The 21,818-nt window shown below is 42.5% G+C and overlaps 1 protein-coding gene across 1 annotated transcript in view; it reads right to left on the bottom strand.

The window, feature by feature from the left end:
• The window catches only part of cfap77 (cilia and flagella associated protein 77), a 71,108-nt gene that overhangs the window by 10,128 nt on the left and 39,162 nt on the right, over positions 1-21,818 (bottom strand). The window contains exons 3-4 of the mRNA XM_024418339.2: positions 17,406-17,505; positions 14,211-14,454 (exon numbers count right to left, since the gene is read on the bottom strand). Of these exons, the coding sequence (XP_024274107.1) occupies positions 14,211-14,454; positions 17,406-17,505 (344 nt within the window). The remainder of the gene's footprint in view (positions 1-14,210; positions 14,455-17,405; positions 17,506-21,818) is intronic.

Genomic DNA, 21,818 nt, shown 5'->3' with positions numbered 1-21,818 from the left:
CTCCATGCCCTCCCACTCCTTTCCATTCCCAGCCTCCGCTCTCAGCCAGTAGCTATCCTCTTGTGAGAGCCAGCAGGATCAGACAATAGGAATTAACACGTCCACTTCCATAATGTCTTTCATAAACCAATTCCAAATATTAAAATGTACAGTGAAAGAATGTGTGTGGATGATGGGCTTTATATTTCTATAATTTGTCTCCAGACCCATGTCAGCATTGAGTGTGAGTTTATTTTTACAGGGACAGTGCACATTAATCAACGCTTCAGTAAAAGTGCCGGTTTTAGCCAGCCGGCTAATTTTCAACTGCAGTCCCTGGGCTGGTTATTGAAAACAATTACAATATAGACAATCATTGAGCAGTGAGCACACACAGAGCAACATAGGACAAGCAAGACATAGCAACATAGAACAAAAAGCAACATTGCAATGCTTTTCAAAGTACTGACTAAATACTGACTGAATGCTTCATTGTACTGACTGTGAATGCTCCATAGTACTAACTGAATGCTTTATAGTACTGGCGGTGAATGCTTCATAGCAGGAATGTAGTGCTGCTGAAGTGTGGAGGAGCGGCGCTCCCTCATTTTTTCAATTTGAGAATACATGGACCTGGTAAAAATATTTCTGAAATTAATTCTGATAGATTCTCAAATTATATTTAATTACCACTAAAATTCCATGAAAATGATAGAATGACCAACTAAATAAATATGTAGGCTACAGCAGCCTATAGGAAGGTAAATGGTGGTTTCTTCCCTGTCTTCTCTCTCTGGTGGATAAATAATCGTAACATTTAAAACTATATAAATATAAAAATAAGACTCATAAATATAAAAAAGTAGTAACAAAGACTAATAGAAACAAATGTGTTGATTTGGCACACGAGCATCAATACATTACCCATCCCCCAACACTGTCAACCAAGAGTCAAGACTAAACCAATTCACCTTGGTGGTGTGCAGACTGGTTTTATATTATTCTTAAAGATTTCGCACAAACCAGAAAAAAATGTTACAATATGTCTGTGAAACTATATTGTAGCAGGCTCAAGGGTGCGGGGTTTCCACGTCACCAAGTTCAATAACCAAACACACACAGGGAGCACAACTAGAATGCAAATGGGGGAATTTATTAGGGATATTTGCACATGAGGGGATCCAGCAACCAGTTCACAACTGGCAATCGTGCAGATAATTCTCCCACTTCTCACACACTCCATAACACGTGTTTCCCTCTGTCCTGCCCGCTTCCTCTTTTATCCCCGAGCACTTAAAGATCCACCGGCTTGCCTCGTAGGGGCAGGAAGTCCATATAAGGCTTGGGGGTGGAGCCAGCAGGCTGCAAGATATCTTCCTTCAATCACCACTCCCCTCACCTCTCCTTGCTATCTGCAAAAAATATATTCTCAGTATTATGAATGATTTGTGGTTTATTTAGTAGCATTTCGTAGTGTGACTGATTTTACTAATTGCATTAGTACTGTACAAAGTTAGAGGTGCGCTATTTGATAGATTCTCCCGCTCCCCGTACCTCAGGCTTCCAGTGGGGGGACCTGAGGTCAACCTACCTCCGCCCCCCTCCCCATCTCATACTTCTGAGTGGGAGACGTTACCAGGCAGTAGCCTGCCTAGCTCACAAACTAGAATCAGGGCGCCCACTCCGACAAGATTAATTGACCCACAGTCCCACACAGTGACATGTTATCATTGATGTGACGTGCAAATGAGCGATAGAAAACCGATCATGCAAATGTCAGCATTCTGACTTTTTTTGTGCGGGCGCCCTTGGCAGATTCCCATGTCGCCTATACCTAAATCCGCCACTGCATCGGAGGCTTGACCACTTTGAGTGGGCCAAATCAGTAGAACTCCCCCTCTTGTTTATCAGAACCCAGAATGATATGTGATCACATGGTGAAGGGCGCTCAAATTGCTTAAAATAGCTCTCATCATCAAGATCTGTTGCCTACGCCTAATAGTCCTACTTATCACTTATTATTATTACAAATAGGAGATTCTCTCTTCTCAAATATGGTGCCGTTTAGCAAACTTAGATAAAAGCTGAATCGAAGCGGTCTTCTGGTCAGACTCCGGAGACGGGCACATCGTGCACCACTCCCTAGCATTCTTCTTGCCAATGTCCAGTCTCTTGACAACAAGGTTGATGAAATCCGAGCAAGGGTAGCATTCCAGAGGGACATCAGAGACTGTAACGTTCTCTGCTTCACGGAAACATGGCTAACTGGAGAGACGCAATCCGAAGCGGTGCAGCCAGCGGGTTTCTCCACGCTTCGCGCCGACAGAAACAAACATCTTTCTGGTAAGAAGACGGGCGGGGGCGTATGCCTTATGGCCAACGTGACATGGTGTGATGAAAGAAACATACAGGAACTCAAATCCTTCTGTTCACCTGATTTAGAATTCCTCACAATCAAATGTAGACCGCATTATCTACCAAGAGAATTCTCTTCGATTATAATCACAGCCGTATATATCCCCCCCAAGCAGACACATCGATGGCTCTGAACGAACTTTATTTAACTCTCTGCAAACTGGAAACGATTTATCCGGAGGCTGCATTCATTGTAGCTGGGGATTTTAACAAGGCTAATCTGAAAACAAGACTCCCTAAATTTTATCAGCATATCGATTGCGCAACCAGGGGTGGAAAGACCCTGGATCATTGTTACTCTAACTTCCGCGACGCATATAAGGCCCTGCCCCGCCCCCTTTCGGAAAAGCTGACCACGACTCCATTTTGTTGATCCCTGCCTACAGACAGAAACTAAAACAAGAAGCTCCCACGCTGAGGTCTGTCCAACGCTGGTCCGACCAAGCTGACTCCACACTCCAAGACTGCTTCCATCACGTGGACTGGGAAATGTTTCGTATTGCGTCAGACAACATTGACGAATACGCTGATACGGTGTGCGAGTTCATTAGAACGTGCGTTGAAGATGTCGTTCCCATAGCAACGATTAAAACATTCCCTAACCAGAAACCGTGGATTGATGGCAGCATTCGTGTGAAACTGAAGGCACGAACCACTGCTTTTAATCAGGGCAAGGTGTCTGGTAACATGACTGAATACAAACAGTGCAGCTATTCCCTCCGCAAGGCTATCAAACAAGCTAAGCGCCAGTACAGAGACAAAGTAGAATCTCAATTCAACGGCTCAGACACAAGACGCATGTGGCAGGGTCTACAGTCAATCACGGACTACAGGAATAAACCCAGCCCAGTCACGGACCAGGATGTCTTGCTCCCAGGCAGACTAAATAACTTTTTTGCCCGCTTTGAGGACAATACAGTGCCACTGACACGGCCTGCAACGGAAACATGCGGTCTCTCCTTCACTGCAGCCGAAGTGAGTAAGACATTTAAACGTGTTAACCCTCGCAAGGCTGCAGGCCCAGACGGCATCCCCAGCCGCGCCCTCAGAGCATGCGCAGACCAGCTGGCCGGTGTGTTTACGGACATATTCAATCAATCCCTATACCAGTCTGCTGTTCCCACATGCTTCAAGAGGGACACCATTGTTCCTGTTCCCAAGAAAGCTAAGGTAACTGAGCTAAACGACTACCGCCCCGTAGCACTCACATCCGTCATCATGAAGTGCTTTGAGAGACTAGTCAAGGACCATATCACCTCCACCCTACCTGACACCCTTGACCCACTCCAATTTGCTTACCGCCCAAATAGGTCCACAGACGATGCAATCTCAACCACACTGCACACTGCCCTAACCCATCTGGACAAGAGGAATACCTATGTGAGAATGCTGTTCATCGACTACAGCTCGGCATTCAACACCATAGTACCCTCCAAGCTCGTCATCAAGCTCGAGACCCTGGGTCTCGACCCCGCCCTGTGCAACTGGGTACTGGGACTTCCTGACGGGCCGCCCCCAGGTGGTGAGGGTAGGCAACAACATCTCCTCCCCGCTGATCCTCAACACTGGGGCCCCACAAGGGTGCGTTCTGAGCCCTCTCCTGTACTCCCTGTTCACCCACGACTGCGTGGCCATGCACGCCTCCAACTCAATCATCAAGTTTGCGGACGACACAACAGTGGTAGGCTTGATTACCAACAACGACGAGACGGCCTACAGGGAGGAGGTGAGGGCCCTTGGAGTGTGGTGTCAGGAAAATAACCTCACACTCAACGTCAACAAAACTAAGGAGATGATTGTGGACTTCAGGAAACAGCAGAGGGAACACCCCCATCCACATCGATGGAACAGTAGTGGAGAGGGTAGCAAGTTTTAAGTTCCTCGGCATACACATCACAGACAAACTGAATTGGTCCACTCACACAGACAGCATCGTGAAGAAGGCGCAGCAGCGCCTCTTCAACCTCAGGAGGCTGAAGAAATTCGGCTTGTCACCAAAAGCACTCACAAACTTCTACAGATGCACAATCGAGAGCATCCTGGCGGGCTGTATCACCGCCTGGTATGGCAACTGCACCGCCCTCAACCGTAAGGCTCTCCAGAGGGTAGTGAGGTCTGCACAACGCATCACAGGGGGCAAACTACCTGCCCTCCAGGACACCTACACCACCCGATGCTACAGGAAGGCCATAAAGATCATCAAGGACATCAACCACCCGAGCCACTGCCTGTTCACCCCGCTGTCATCCAGAAGGCGAGGTCAGTACAGGTGCATCAAAGCTGGGACCGAGAGACTGAAAAACAGCTTCTATCTCAAGGCCATCAGACTGTTAAACAGCCACCACTAACATTGAGTGGCTACTGCCAACACACTGTCAATGACACTGACTCTACTCCAGCCACTTTAATCATGGGAATTGATGGGAAATGATGTAAATATATCACTAGCCACTTTAAACAATGCTACCTTATATAATGTTACTTACCCTACATTATTCATCTCATATGCATACGTTGATACTGTACTCTATATCATCGACTGCATCCTTATGTAATACATGTATCACTAGCCACTTTAACTATGCCACTTGGTTTACATACTTATCTCATATGTATATATACTGTACTCGATATCATCTACTGTATCTTGCCTATGCTGCTCTGTACCATCACTCATTCATATATCCTTATGTACATATTCTTTATCCCCTTACACTGTGTATAAGACAGTAGTTTTTTTGGAATTGTTAGTTAGATTACTTGTTCGTTATTACTGCATTGTCGGAACTAGAAGCACAAGCATTTCGCTACACTCGCATTAACATCTGCTAACCATGTGTATGTGACAAATAAAATTTGATTTGATTTGATTTGAATCGATCTCTCGCAAGGTCATATAATTGTTCATTTGTATTTTACATAACAGAACCGAAAATAATAGCATATACTGTCAATGTAACACCAAAAACACCACATTTCTTATCTGAAGAGTACAATTTTTTTTCTCAAACTCAACAGCGCGCGCACCAGGAGGCAGGAAAGGCTTATAGTTTGTTAACACCATCTGCTTTAATTCTCTCACGAAACAGTAATTCAAGAAGATCTAAATGCATATTCCCATGTAACTGATTGAGATTAAATGACTGGCATTCAGTTTGGACATTTGACCGGTAAAACATGAAGTATCATTTACTATTTTGAAATTAGGTAGGCCTATGCCTAACTTGGTGTTTCAGTGTATTAATAATATAATTTTTTCTTGAGACAATACGTGTGGGCATAAGCAGACGTTGCAATTGGAGGATGGATGTTATGCATAGCCCTATTTTACATCTGTCGGTACAAAACTTTGAATTAGAAATTATGACTTCCTAAAAAATCAATTGCGCTACACCACTGCCTCATAGTACTGACTGAATTCTTCATAGTACTGACCGTGAATGCTTCATAGTACTGACTGTGAATGCTTCGTAGTACTGACTGTGAATGCTTCATAGGTCTGACTGAGTGTTTCGTAGTACTGACTGAATCCTTCATATTGACTGAATGCTTCATAGTACTAACTGAATGCTTCATAGTACTTATTGTGAATGCTTCATAGGTCTGACTGAGTTTCGTAGTACTGACTGTGAATGCTTCATAGTACTGACTGTGAATGCTTCATAGTACTGACTGTGAATGCTTCATAGTACTGACTGTGAATGCTTCATAGGTCTGACTGAGTGTTTCGTAGTACTGACTGTGAATGCTTCATAGTACTGACTGTGAATCCTTCATATTGACTGAATGCTTCATAGTACTGACTGAATGCTTCATAGTACTGACTGTGAATGCTTCATAGTACTGACTGTGAATGCTTCATAGTACTTATTGTGAATGTAAGATGTGGAAACGTATGTTTTTGGTTTCACATTGATTGTGAGAATTAAGCCATAAGTTTCTAGACTGGTAAAACTGAAAGGTTTTTTTACATTCTGAAAACAGAAATGACAAGTTTGCCTGTTCTGGGAGGGTTTATTTTTAGGTTGCTGGGAGGTTCTGAGAATTTTTACTCTGGTCGCTTAATTTTTTTTAATGCTCCGCAGAATGGAAATTATAGGTTATTTGCAGTGGTGGACAAAGTACTAAATTCTCAAACTTGAGTAAGAGTAAAGACACCTTAATAGGAAATTACTTACAGTTGAAATTGGAAGTTCAGTCATTAAAACTCGTTTTTCAACCACTCCACAAATTTCTTATTAACAAACTAGTTTTGACAAGTCTGTTAGGACATCTACTTTGTGCATGACACAAGTAATTTATCCAACAATTGTTTAGACAGATTATTTCACTTATAATTCACTGTATCACAATTCCAGAGGTTCAGAAGTTTACATACACTAAGTTGAATGTACCTTTAAACGGCTTGGAAAATTGCAGAAAATGATGACATGGCTTTAGAAGCTTCTGATAGGCTAATTGAAATCATTTGAGTCAATTGGAGGTGTACCTGTGGATGTATTTCAAGGCCTACCTTCAAACTCAGTGCCTCTTTGCTTGACATCATGGGAAAATCAAAAGAAATCGGCCAAGACCTCCGATAAAAATGGTGGACCTCCACAAATCTGGTTCATCCTTGGGAGCAATTTCCAAAGGCCTGAAGGTACCACGTTCATCTGTATAAACAATAGTATGCACGTGTAAACATCATGGGACCACGCAGCCGTCATACCCCTCAGGAAGGAGATGCATTCTGCCACTGCTCCAAAACCGCCATAAAAAAGCCAGACTGCACATGGGGACGAAGATCGTACTTTTTGGAGAAATGTCCTCTAGTCTGAAACAAAAGTAGAACTGTTTGGCCATAATGACCATTGTTATGTTTGAAGGAAAAAGAGGGAGGCTTGCAAACCGTGAAGCATGGGGGTGGCAGCATCATGTTGTGGTGCACTTCACAAAATAGATGGCATCATGAGGGAGGAAAATGATAAGCATATATTGAAGCAACATCAAGACATCAGTCAGGAAGTTAAAGCTTGGTCGCAAATGGGTCTTCCAAATGGACAATGACCCCAAGCATACTTCCAAGGTTGTGGCAAAATGGCATAAGGACAACAAAGTCAAGGTATTGGAGTGGCCATCACAAAGCCCTGACCTCAATCCTATTGAAAATTTGTGGGCAGAACTGAAAAGGAGGCCTACAAACCTGACTCAGTTACACCAGCTCTGTCAGGAGGAATGGGCCAAAATTCACCCAACTTATTGTGGGAAGCTTGTGGAAGGCTACCCGAAATGTTTGACCCAAGTTAAACAATATAAAGGCAATGCTACCAAATACTAATTGAGTGTATGTAAACTTCTAACCCACTGGGAATATGATGAAAGAAATACAAGCTGAGATAAATCATTCTCTCTACTATTATTCTGACATTTCACATTCTTAAAATAAAGTGGTGATCCTAACTGACCTAAGACAGGGGTTTTCTACTCGGATTAAATGTGAGGAATTGTGAAAAACTGAGTTTAAATAGTTTTGGCTAAGGTGTATGTAAACTTCCGACTTCAACTGTATGTAGGACTTGCATCCTTGGCACAATAAAGTTATTATATTCTACTCTATCCATAGGCTTCATTAATACCATTCAGACTTGAAGTTGATACAACAACTATAAGGTTGAGGTTCATAGATTGGTATGAATATTAGTTTAAGGTCCATACACAGATCGGCTACATACTGTAGCTATCTACACATCCATAGGCATACAGTTATTTTTATCCTCCACTACACAATAAGCAAGTAAATAGTTAGCTATGTTACTTCAGCTGCATTGCAAGGCAAGCTTACATAATTGTACATTCAATTTGCAGTAAATGCTTTAGCTAGCTTGTACATTTTTTGCTTCACTCGTTATGACGTTATAAGACTTACATTTGCTTCCGCCGTCGTGTTTTGTCAGCCATCTTTGCTGAAGAAAGTCACCAAGGACGGGTGGCTCACATCAAATTTGTCAATGGAACCACTCAATATGATTGGTCGTATAAAAACCTTTGGTCCCGAATGCATAATGAGTGCTCTAATTCCCCCTTGTGGTGGTCTGGAGCAATGAAGCTGTAAGCTCGCAACTTTTAAAGGTGGAACCACTGCATGTATTCACCCCCTTTGCTATGAAGCCCCTAAATAAGATCTGGTGCAACCAATTACCTTCAGAAGTCACATAATTAGTTAGATTGCACACAGGTAGACTTTATTTAAGTGTCACATGATCTGTCGCATGATCTCAGTATATATACACCTGTTCTGAAAGGCCCCAGAGTCTGCAACACCACTAAGCAAGGGGCACCACCAAGCAAGCGGCACCATGAAGACCAAGGAGCTCTCCAAACAGGTCAGGGACAAAGTTGTGGAGAAGTACAGATCAGGGTTGGGTTATAAAAAAATATCCGAAACTTTGAACATCCCACGAAGCACGGTTTTCCACGCGAGTAGAACACGGTGTGCATTTTGTTGTTTGCCGCACGTTCCGATTAAAACAGAGAAAATAACACAGAGAAATGGTTTAAAATGAATGACAGAAGTAAAACCACCCTATTTTGTGCTTGGAAGTGACATTTTTGTACAAATAGGATTAGCTTAGCACTAGATGCTACAGCTAACAAAGGGAAAACAGCATTTTATTTTTCCTGTGTCACGTTGAAATTCCTCTGCCTTGCGCGACGCCCTTTGTAATTTCAGGATTTCAGCTTTATGCGATCAGTGACCCCCTGGTGGTCAAGAATCGTCAGTACATTTCTTGGAAAAAGAATAGCACAATTACAGCAGCCATGAAGGTTTTAAATGATATCACTGAAGCCCTTGACAAAAAACAGCACTGTGTCTCACTTTTTATTGATCTCGCTAAGGCTTTTGAGACAGTTGATCATGCTATACAAAGGCAGAGATTGCCGAGTGTAGGTCTTTCAGAGCATGCAGTTGCATGGTTTGCTAACTATCTGCCTGATAGAACTCAGTGCACTCAATTTGATGGGCTTATGTCTGTTAAATTGTCAGTCTTTAATGGTGTGCCCCTCTGTACTTGGTCCTCTCTTATTCACTATTTAAATAAATGATTTAGACACAAAATGTGCAACTTCATTTTTATGCTGATTGATAGTTATTTACTGTTGTGCCTTGTCTCTTACAAAAGCTTTCCAGAACTTGCAAACTGCTTTTTATACTGTTCAACATACCTTGTGTCAATTGAAGCTTATCCTCAATACTGACAAAACTAAACTAATGGTGTTTTCTAAAGCAAGAAATAGACCTCTGAACCTTTGACCTATTACTACCTGTCAGGGCAAGGAGATTGAGGTTGTAACATATAAATATCTTGGAATTTTAATTGATGATGGCCTCTCTTAAATTGCATATTCAAGAACTTACAAAAAAATTTAAGCTGAAATTGGGATTTTATTTTAGGAATAAGGCCTGTTTTTCTTTTGAAGCCAGAAGGAGGCTAGTATCAGCTACATTTATGCCTTTATTAGGCTATGGGGATATTTTATATATGAATGCTTCCGCTCCGTGTTTGAGATCAATTGACACCCTTTACTATGGCACTTTGAGATTTATTTAAAACTGCAAAACCCTTACGCACCACTGCACTTTGTATACCAGGGTTGGCTGGCCTTCTCTAGTCACTCGTAGGCTCAGTCACTGGTATACTTTTATTTACAAAGCCATTTTGGGTTTACTACCTTTTTATTTGGGCATTTTTATTGTTCAGAAATGTGGTGGGTACTCTCTTTGTTCGCTGGACCTTTTCCTGCTGTTACTACTGTTCCAAATGTCCAAACTGGATTTGGTAAAAGGGCTTTTATGTACTCTGTGCCATCGTCTTGGAACGCCTTACAAAATACTTTAAAAATGGAAGAACTTGTCCCGATTTGGTATTTTTAAATCACTGATGAATGATCTTGAGACTGATTCCCTGACCTGTCAATGTTTTTAATTTGCTGTTTTTGATTTTGCTATGGTTTTTACTAGATTACTTGTAGTTTTTCATGTTGTTTGTAATTTTTGTAAGACTTGGTGCTGCCTATCTTGGCCAGGACGCTCTTGAAAAAGAGATTTTAAATCTCAATGAGCCCTTCCTGGTTAAATAAAGGTTAAATAAATCAAATGGAGCATTGGCTACATGGTTGGAAATGGTTCAACTCTGAGACTATCGATCCCTACAGGATAAGAGTATATCTTAGATACTAACTAGTCTGCAGCTAGAAATTATGTAAACCTGGGATGCGGATACCAACAACCGCCGTAACACCTATTCTATGAGAACATTTCTGAATGGAACTCTGAAGTAGATATTCTAACCACAAAAGACTTTGATCTTCAGAGAAATAGAGAGAGCGAAAGAGATGCGGATGAACTGACTCTCCAGCAGACAGACTGACGAATCCAACAGAGATCAAGACGACTCCTGGGCGTAAATATACACTGCTCAAAAAAATAAAGGGAACACTTAAACAACACAATGTAACTCCAAGTCAATCACACTTCTGTGAAATCAAACTGTCCACTTAGGAAGCAACACTGATTGACAATACATTTCACATGCTGTTGTGCAAATAGAATAGACAACAGGTGGAAATTATAGGCAATTCGCAAGACACCCCCAATAAAGGAGTGGTTCTGCAGGTGGTGACCACAGACGACTTTTCAGTTCCTATGCTTCTTGGCTGATGTTTTGGTCACTTTTGAATGCTGGCGGTGCTTTCACTCGTGGTAGCATGAGACGGAGTCTACAACCCACACAAGTGGCTCAGGTAGTGCAGCTCATCCAGGATGGCACATGAATGCGAGCTGTGGCAAGAAGGTTTGCTGTGTCAGCGTAGTGTCCAGAGCATGGAGGCGCTACCAGGAGACAGGCCAGTACATCAGGAGACGTGGAGGAGGCCGTAGGAGGGCAACAACCCAGCAGCAGGACCGCTACGTCCGCCTTTGTGCAAGGAGGAGCAGGAGGAGCACTGCCAGAGCCCTGCAAAATGACCTCCAGCAGGCCACAAATGTGCATGTGTCTGCTCAAACGGTCAGAAACAGACTCCATGAGGGTGGTATGAGGGCCCGACGTCCACAGGGGTGGGGGTTGTGCTTACAGCCCAACACTGTGCAGGACATTTGGCATTTTCCAGAAGAACACCAAGATTGGCAAATTCGCCACTGGGACATCATGTCTCGCTCCATCCACCAACGCCACGTTGCACCACAGACTGTCCAGGAGTTGGCGGGTGCTTTAGTCCAGGTCTGGGAGGAGTTCCCTCAGGAGACCATCCGCCACCTCATCAGGAGCATGCCCAGGCGTTGTAGGGAGGTCATACAGGCACGTGGAGGCCACACACACTACTGAGCCTCATTTTGACTTGTTTTAAGGACATTGCATCAAAGTTGGATCAGCCTGTAGTGTGGTTTTCCACTTTAATTTTGAATGTGACTCCAAATCCAGATCTCCATGGGTTGATAAATTTGATTTCCATTGATAATTTTTGTGTGATTTTGTTGTCAGCACATTCAACTATGTAAAGAAAAAAGTATTTAATAAGAATATTTCATTCATTCAGATCTAGGATGTTATTTTAGTGTTCCCTTTATTTTTTTGAGAAGTGTATATTGAGTGCAATTATTCCAGAATGAGTGAGCGTTCATGTGCAAAGGATTAGCATTTCAATTAATATAATTATCAACTGTGTGTAGTGATCCCTTTTGTCTTTCCCGCTCTCGCTTAGTCCACACCCACTTCCCTTTGTCCACCAAGCCGTCATATGGGTTTAGCCCACTAGGGAATCTTCCCTATCATTTGTTTGTAATAGATCTGCTGTTTGGTTGTTTGTGTATTTCTGTGATTAGTTAGTTAGTTAGTTAGTAAATAAATGATTAAGATAATAGGTGTATGGATGATTAATAGCAAAGGCTGGGTTCATGCAGATAACCAACATTTTACTAACGTTTGGAATGAGACTGACGTGAGGTAAAGGATAATTCATTAATAAGAAGACAAATTGACCAGTTATTAAAATATCTGAAGAGTTATATTAATGGTGGTTGAAGATATCCCTCTAGTGGTGTGGGGGCTGTGCTTTGGCGAAGTGGGTGGGGATATATCCTTCCTGTTTGGCCCTGTCCGGGGGTGTCCTCGGATGGGTCCACAGTGTCTCCTGACCCCTCCTGTCTCAGCCTCCAGTATTTATGCTGCAGTAGTTTGTGTCGGGGGGCTAGGGTCAGTTTGTTATATCTGGAGTACTTCTCCTGTCCTATTCGGTGTCCTGTGTGAATCTAAGTGTGCGTTCTCTAATTCTCTCCTCCTCTCTCTCGGAGGACCTGAGCCCTAGGACCATGCCCCAGGACCATGCCCCAGGGTTACCTGACATGATGACTCCTTGCTGTCCCCAGTCCACCTGGCCGTGCTGCTGCTCCAGTTTCAACTGTTCTGCTTTCTTATTATTCGAACATGCTGATCATTTATGAACATTTGAACATCTTGGCCATGTTCTGTTATAATCTCCACCCGGCACAGCCAGAAGAGGACTGGCCACCCCACATATGCTCTCTCTAATTCTCTCTTTTTTTCTCTCTCTCGGAGGACCTGAGCCCTAGGACCATGCCCCAGGACTACCTGACATGATGACTCCTTGCTGTCCCCAGTCCATCTGACCGTGCTGCTGCTCCAGTTTCAACTGTTCTGCCTTATTATTATACGACCATGCTGGTCATTTATGAACATTTGAACATCTTGGCCATGTTCTGTTATAATCTCCACTCGGCACAGCCAGAAGAGGACTGGCCACCCCACATAGCCTGGTTCCTCTCTAGGTTTCTTCCTAGGTTTTGGCCTTTCTAGGGAGTTTTTCCTAGCCACCGTGCTTCTACACCTGCATTGCTTGCTGTTTGGGGTTTTAGGCTGGGTTTCTGTACAGCACTTTGAGATATCAGCTGATGTACGAAGGGCTATATAAATACATTTGATTTGATTTGATATTAAGAAAATTATAACTTTGTAATCTGAAGATTTTCCTTGGTGCACCGACTTCCTAGTTAATTACAGTTACATGATTAGTTTAATCACGTAATAATAATTACGGAGAATTGATTTGATAAAATAACAGTCTTCACTTTTAATGATGCCAAAGACACAACATTGCAGCTGAAAACAACTGGATTAGCCATTTACCAGTTACTCGTATCTATGTGTGTTCGGATTTTTCCTTATGAACACACAGAGCAGATCCTCATCTAGGGAATTAGGCTAAATAAATGCTGGCACCTATTCATGTTGCTCTGGTTGTGATTTCATTATTTCAATGGGATCTCTTGCTTGAGATCTATTAATAACATATCCACTGCTGCTGTGAATTCAAACATTTGTTCCCTTGAGAGGAGACAGACACGTATAAAGCTTTGGTGGAGAGATATCTGTACGCTACAGAGCACAGCGTGCACATTCTATACAAGTTGTGCATAATAGCTACAAATTGATTTGTTAGCTAAGTGGTGGCGTCGGCTGGCTATCCAGCTCACGTTAAGAAGTGCAATGGCAAATTCACCTTTTGTCAAAATGAAAACAGTGTAGAGAAGATTTACTGCTATATCTCAATGAAAATGGATAGAACATGTTAGCAAATTGGCCATCCACAGTATTGTAGTCCTAGTTTCCTTCCATTCATGTTGTGATGCCCTGTTCCAGTATGAGAGAAGTTGAGTCTGAAATTACATTATTGCTATTACCTATCTAGTGCACTAGATAGGGAATAGGGTGTCATTTTTAACACAACCCACATCAGATCAAATAAAGTGGGACACTCACTGTGTCGAGATGCCAAAGGTAGTGTCAGGGGGGATGCGAGGGGGCACAGGGACACGGGAGCCCCTTCTGGCAAGGGAGGCTTGTCTCCTGTCGTGGGTGGCGCGGTACTGATAATGCTCCTTGGCAGTCACCAGGCCAGACTTCACCCCCTCGCGGTTCAGAGCCACAAAGTCCTTCCCAGGCCTCCTGGAGTGGCCTCTACTGCCACTGGTGGGTAGGGAGTGTGTGTGCCAGTTGGACAAGGCTGGGAGAGTAGGGCACAACACAACAGCAGAGAGTGAGTTCAGGGCCTGTATTCACAGTGTCTCCTCTAACACGCAATTACTATTTATTTTTATCTAATATATTGTAATTTGTATTTAATTATTTACTTCTGTTTTTCTTTCTGTATATAATCAAGTTGACAAAACCAAATAAGAAAGATTCACCCTCAATATTTTCCCCATATATACTTATATTACTTCCCCCCCCAAAGACAAATGTCAAATTTGTTATTAAAAGGTCTAATGCAGCCATTTAAAAAAAATCTCAATATCAAATAGTTTCTGGGTAACAATTAAGTATCTAATGGTGATTCTTAATTAAAATGGTAAAAAATACACAAAAATTGATTTCTCAAGCAAGAATTTTGCTAGGACTGTCTGGGAGTGGTCTGAGTAGTGAGGGTAAAAAGGAAAATTATTGGCAGAGACGTGAGTTCTGGTCTATTAACCCATTTTTACCACAAAGTCCATCCCACCAAAACAGGCTGAAATGTCAGGCAGGCTTTTCGAACAGCACTTACACTAAAAGGGCATTGTGATAATAAATGATAAAACCTCATAGTTTGGAAATACACAGTACATTGCATTCAGAAATTATTCAGACCCCTTGACTTTTTCCACATTTTGTTACGTTGGCCTTATTCTAAAAAAATATATAATCATTTCATCTCATTAATCTACACACAATACCCCATAATGACAAAGCAAAAACAGGTTTTTAGAAATGTTTGCAAATTTATTAAAAATAAAAAACTGATATGACATTTAGAATAAGGCCGTAACGTAACACACACACACCCTTATCAACTCATCCAAGACAAATTCCCTACAGATGTCTTTGAAATGGAAATCAAATTGAACTATTTTATAGGTACAAAGCATGCCCAGTGAGCACATAACATTCTGAGAACCATATATTTCTTGGAGCTTGGTGAGAGTGTAGTTGTCCTATGGTTATTTTGCATAAAACCTTCCCACAACTTTCTGGGAATAGTGCAGGATAGTTGCGCGGCTTTGGAACATTCTCAGCACATTCAAGGAATGTGAACTTCACAAAAAAAAAATCTTATTTCATAACTTTAACAAAGTTTCCTAAAAGTTCAAACATGGTTACATTTACATTTTGGTAATGTTCTCCAACTGTTTTGACATTGGGAATGTTCTCAAATACTTTAGAGAGCATTAAGAAACAACGTTCTTCTTTGGGAATTTCAGTACTTCAGCATAACGTTTCTTACAGATTTCGTCATGGTTATATTTAAAGTCATGTTCTGAAATTGTTTTGCGAACGTTAAGACAAAACACTCTATCTTGTTAAGTGTGTTCAGGGATGTTGGCCATACATACAATTGGCCACACCTGATCTTAATGAGTGCTTGTTTCTTTTGAAATGGGCTGTTTGAATATACTAAAATTAACAGCTTTGTGTGCGTAAAATAAACATGACATGCTAGCTGGAGCTGGTATGTATGGATACTGGTGTCACAGGGGACTAATTCCATGGATAGAGAACGGATAATCATAGGTTTGTATCTCACTGATGCTGTGTCACAATAAAAAATAAATGTGTTTGCATGATTAGTGCCTAAGGAAATCAATTTTCATGTGTCCTATCTGTGCATGGAGTTCCAAAAGGTTGACCCAAAATAAGCAAGCAGTGAAATTAAAATACTTATTTAAAACCTCACAGGAAAACTTTAAAGGAACCAGAGTAAAACTTTCTCAGAACCTCCCTGCAACTTAAAAATAAACGTTCCCAGAACAGGCGATATTTTCACTTCTTTTCTCAGAACGTTGGCTTCGATCCCATAACCAATGGAAATCCAGAAACATATGTTCACACAACTTTAAAGGAACCAAATGTGCCAGCTGGGCGGTGTCTACACGGCTACAACTATGTAAAGATAGATCAATCGCTCACGTACAGTAGATAATGTCTTTCCTGAAATATTTATAGCTGTGTAAAGAGTTGGAACAAGGCTGTTCTTTGTGAAGCAGCTCATTGCAACACCAATTTCCATCAGAGGTTTTGATTAGTTGCGAGACGGTGACATCTCCATATGGCGCTTGACTCCCTCTCTCAGTCATCTCTGTCTCGGTGACAATATGGAGGTGTGTTCCCCAGGTGTCGTTACCACCGTCGCTGACAGTGAGCCTTTGTTATCCTTGTCACAATTATTGAAATTCACACTTTTTTTAAGCCATTTTTAAAAGAGCGCTCTCTATCTAGTGGGTAGTGACAGATCTAAGGGGGGTTTATTTGAGAGTTGAGTGTTTCAACACTTAGAGTGGCTCACGATTGACAGTCGAGACGTTTCCACTGGGTGTGAGTGGCGAGGGCCTGGAGGGGGGTTCAAGGGTTGGTTTGGTGGGGGTTCAGGAAAGAGTTTGACATTCCCCGGCGTCTGTCTGCTGACGGAAGAGCATCATTATCATTCTCCAGCTGGAGGAGGAGGACATGCACAGTTTAGAAAAGAGGAAGAGTGACAGGGAGGGCCGGCTGCCTGAGGGGACGCTTTCTCAGCCAAACACACTGTGACATCAGGGCTGACGGTAATGGGGACACATGGGTTGTAATCCCAAATGGCACCCTATTCCCTAAGTAATGAAATAGTTGGCCATATGACACTGCTATGGCCGTCACAATCCAGCCCTCTCCAGTGCAGCCAGCATGTGTGTGCCTGACAGACACGCCTCTGAATAATATCCAAGATTGTTTTTACCATGTGCTGTGGAGTTTTTTAAATTTTATTGTGGGCTGTGGAGGGGTTCCACATACCTATCAATGCTAAGTCTGGGGTTAAAGAAAATAATGGACCACAAGGAATGCAAAGGAGGATTCATAGTAATAGTAATGCTTTTATGTCACCCCCAATGTGTAGACTAACACCCAATTGAGTGATGCAGGATGGCCACTTTGCACACCCCCTACCTTCTGAGACTCCTCCGTCCTGGATGGTCGCAACAGTTCCGTACACAAAGTCAGGTCCAAGACATGTCAACCCTTTAGACTTGGTCTTCCCAAGCGCTGGCTGTAGGTAACAGACAGAAAAACAAGATAGTATTCACCTTAAAGCTAGAATCCTTGGTTGCTACATTCATTTTTGGACTGATAAATTAATGGTATATATCAATGAATTATTGAAGAACATAACTTCTAAATGTCTCATGAGTTTGTACATCTGTACCCCATCAGAAACCAAGGTATAAGCTGGTTTTACTCCAGTTTGTAAACAATGTAAAAGAAAATCAACACGGTATAAGCCTCAAAACATAGAATTAGGAATTAGAATAGGATCTCTATGGTTAAAACTCCATTTCGATACCTTGGATGGTTAGTCCATCCATAGCTCTGTCTATTAATGTGAGAGTGGTGACATTTCCACATATTTTGCTATAAGGCTGAGAGAAAATGTTGCTCTTTTAAAGCTAATTCCCTACAATCTAACACATATTTCCATGGGTCAGAGAGAAAAATGTGCAGTTTGATAGCTAATCATTATATCACAGGCATAGAAGGTACATTGTTCCTCAAAGTAGCTACAGTATCAATAGAGTCAGAGCTGGGGGGAGCTGGTTCCACCATTGGGGTGCCAGGATAGAGAAGGGCTTGAACTGGGCTGAGCAGGAGTTGCCCTCCCGTAGGGGTGGGAACGCCAAGAGACCAGAGGTAGCAGAATGGAGTGCTCCGGTTGGGGCTTAGGGTTTGAGCATAGACTGAAGGTAGGAGGGGCAGTTCCTCTTGCTGCTCCGTAGACATGGTGTTGTAGTGGATGTAAGCTTCGACTGGAAGCCAGTGGAGTGTGCGGAGGAGCGAGGTGACATGAGAGAACTTGGGAAGGTCGAAAACCAGGCAGGCTGCAGTGTTCTGGATAAGTTTCAGGTGTTTGATGGCACAAGCGGGAAGCCTAGCCAACAGCGAGTTGCAGTAGTCCAGATGGGAAAGGACAAGTGCCTGGATTAGGACCTGCGCCGCTTCCTGTGTGAGGAATGTTGTAGAGCATGAAACTGCAGGAGCGAGTCACTGGTTTTATGTTTGCAGAGAACAACAGGGTGTTGTCCAGGGTCACGCCAAGGTTCTTTGCACTCTGGGAGGGCGACACTGTGGAGTTGTCAACGGTGATTGAACGGGCAGGCCTTCCCCACGAGGAAGAGCAGCTCCGTCTTGTCAAGGTTAAGCTTGAGGTGGTGGGCCGACATACAAGTTGAGATATCTGCCGGGGATGCAGAGATGCGTGTTGCCACCTGGGTGTTAGAAGGGGGGGAAGGAGAAAAGTAGTTGAGTGTCATTCGCATAGCAATGATAGGAGAGACCATGTGAGGATATGACGAAGCCAAATGACTTATAGAGAGAAGAAGAGAAGGCCTAGAACCGAGTCCTGGGGGACACCAGTAGTGAGAGTACGTGGTGCACACACAGAACCTCTCCATGTCACCTGGTAGGAGTGGTCTGCCAGGTAGGATGCAATCCAAGAGTGTGCAGAGCCTGTGACACCCTGCCCTGAGAGGGTGGAGAGGAGATTTTGATGATTCGCGGTGTTGAAGGCAGCAGATAGATCTAGGAGGATGAGAATAGAGGAGAAAGAGTCAGCTTTGGCAGTGCGGAGAGCCTTTGTGACTATTCTACACATTTTGCCATGATGCTGAAAGAACATTTAGCAGTTTCTCAGCTAATTTTACTGGAATTCAAAACGTTTTTTGCCATGGCTTATGACGTATTCATTTGCTATCTTGGGGGGGGACCAGGCTACAACAGTATCAGCCTTCTTCGGAATCCACAATTTCTTCCTCACCAGTCCTATTTTTGAAGAGCTCCTAGATGCAGAAGATTCCCTAAGCTGTCAGAAACAAACATGGAAAGCTTGAGGACCTTGATGTTTCTAACCTCACTGTTGAAACCATTCACATTTTTTTTTTTTTTTGAATTTCAAAAAAAATCTATGCCAGAGTCGCAAGAAGAACAGCACTTGGGAGCACATTTGAAAATTGTAACTCACGGACAAGAACGTCAAATATGTCAGACTTGTGTGGAAGTGATCAATTGTCAGCTACTTTATCAGTAAGTCTTTAGAGACGTTAATAGGTGGAAAGACACTACCTGTATAAATTACTGTTAATTATCCCAGGTACTTAAAAGGCACTAATTTCCATAAAATATTCCAAACGAGATCAAAATTATTTTTGGAAAGACATTGATTGTCATATGGTACAAACATTTAACCAACCCTTTTAAATGGAGAGTTTTGTTTCAAAAGAGCGAGCGTTTTAGTAGCGGCAGTAAGACACAATGGTGGTCGAGTGATTCTTTGTCTCTTACTGGCTTCTGTAGCCTACACAGAGAGGTGAAATGTTCAGAACGGTGCAGATGGAAATGAAATGCATAGAGCACCTGACTCAATCCCCGTATTCTATTCCATGGTAGACAAATCGGGTTTGTTCTACATAAAGCATTTCTATAGCGTGTTCAGTAGCGTTGGACCTCCCCTGTTAACTGGAGTTGGACCCCCTCCCTGTCCCAAATGGCACCCTATTCCCTCTATAAAGTAGTGCACCAAATAGGGAATAGGGGGCCAGTTGGGACACAAGCCAGGATTGAAGGGTGACTAAGAGAAACGGGGCTGAATGAAGCAGCTCCTCTTCTCCAGTACTGAGGTGCGGCTTTATACCACCTGTCTGCCATCTCTACACTGTAGCTCTGAGAGAATCTCCAAGGGGGTGGAAGTCAGGGGTGCGGGAAACAAGCAATAGGTGATGTCGTACTGCTTTGGTCGTCTTGTTTCAAAGTTCCCCATTCAAGTTCTTGCTTTTAAGTTAAGTTCTCATCATCTCTCCACAAAGACGGGAAGAGAAAATCCAAACCCCGGCTAGGGTGATGAGAGAAGGGTGCGAGGGATTGCTACTCCACATTACCAGAACACATTGAAGTGTATGACATGTACCTATGATCTGCAGGCTCTTCACTGAGTGACAGAAACAGAGGTTCTGAGCATGCGTCAGTCACACAGATGAACACACGAAAGCTCCCCCCCCTCGTGCTGTCTTGTGTGATTTGTAGGCAGATAAAAACATCCTTTGGTTATAGCGAATACCTTGTGCCAGCAATGGAAACACACAGATACAATATGGCATCGCTAGCTTGAAGCCTGGCTTTCAGCTATGACATGACTCAAAACACAAGTCTCATTTAGAATACAATGGAAACACTTTTACCAGATAGTTAATCACAGCATAACCATTGTGAAAATTACCTCACGTTTAAAGCCTGCCTTGGCATCTATGTATGAAATGTGGATTACACCACCATGGTTCGTCCCAAATGGCACCCTATTTATTTATTTTAAATATTTGTTTTATTTAACCTTTATTTAACTAGGCAAGTCAGTTATTTACAAAGATGGCCTAGGAACAGTGGGTTAACTGCCTTGTTCAGGGGCAGAGCCATGTCAGCTCGGGGATTCGATTTAGCAACCCCTTTCGGTTACTGGCTCAATGCTCTAACCACTAGGCTACCTGCCGCCCCAAACCCTATTTAAACCCCTATATTTAATACACTACTTTTGACTAGGGTCCATAGGGCTTTGGTCAAAAGTAGTGCACAATATAGGGAATAGGGTGCCATTAGGGAAGCACATCATATCTCCAAGGAATAACCAGATGTGACAAGTGTTTGCAAGCTTTATGAGTGAATGACAACCTGAAAACCTTCAAACAACAAAGTCAGTGAAGATCTCATTTAGGGCTGTTATGGTGACCATATTACCGCCACACTGGCAGTCACAAGTCAAATATATATATATAAATATATTTTACATTTTACATTCTTCAAAGTAGCTACCCTTTAACTTCATGACAGCTTTGCACACTCTTGGCATTCTCTTACTTAGTATATGTAAAGCCAAGATTAAATCAAGACTAGTCTGATGGGTGACAATATTAGCCTATCACCTGTGAATGATATATTTACCACTGAGAAATTAGAGGCATTATCAAGTGCTTGTCAAATTGTGAACGAGAGACTGATCAAGTGTGTACAGAGGTACAGTGCATTCGGAAAGTATTCAGGCCCCTTCACTTTTTCCAAATTTTGTTAAGTTACAGCCTTATTCAAAAATGGATTAAATAAATGTTTCCCCATAAAGCCCCACAATGACAAAACGAAAACAGGTTTTTATAAATACCTTCAGACCCTTTGCTGTGAGATTCGAAATTGAGCTTGTATCCATTGATCATCCTTGAGATGTTTCTACAACTTGATTGGAGTCCATCTGTGGTAAATTCAATTGACTGGACATGATTTGGAAAGGCACACACCTGTCTATATAAGGTCCCACAGTTGACAGTGTAT

Source organism: Oncorhynchus tshawytscha, unplaced genomic scaffold (genome assembly GCF_018296145.1).
Source record: "Oncorhynchus tshawytscha isolate Ot180627B unplaced genomic scaffold, Otsh_v2.0 Un_contig_766_pilon_pilon, whole genome shotgun sequence".
In the NCBI taxonomy this organism is placed as follows: domain Eukaryota; kingdom Metazoa; phylum Chordata; class Actinopteri; order Salmoniformes; family Salmonidae; genus Oncorhynchus; species Oncorhynchus tshawytscha.
This window is presented reverse-complemented; position numbering and strand designations above follow the sequence as displayed.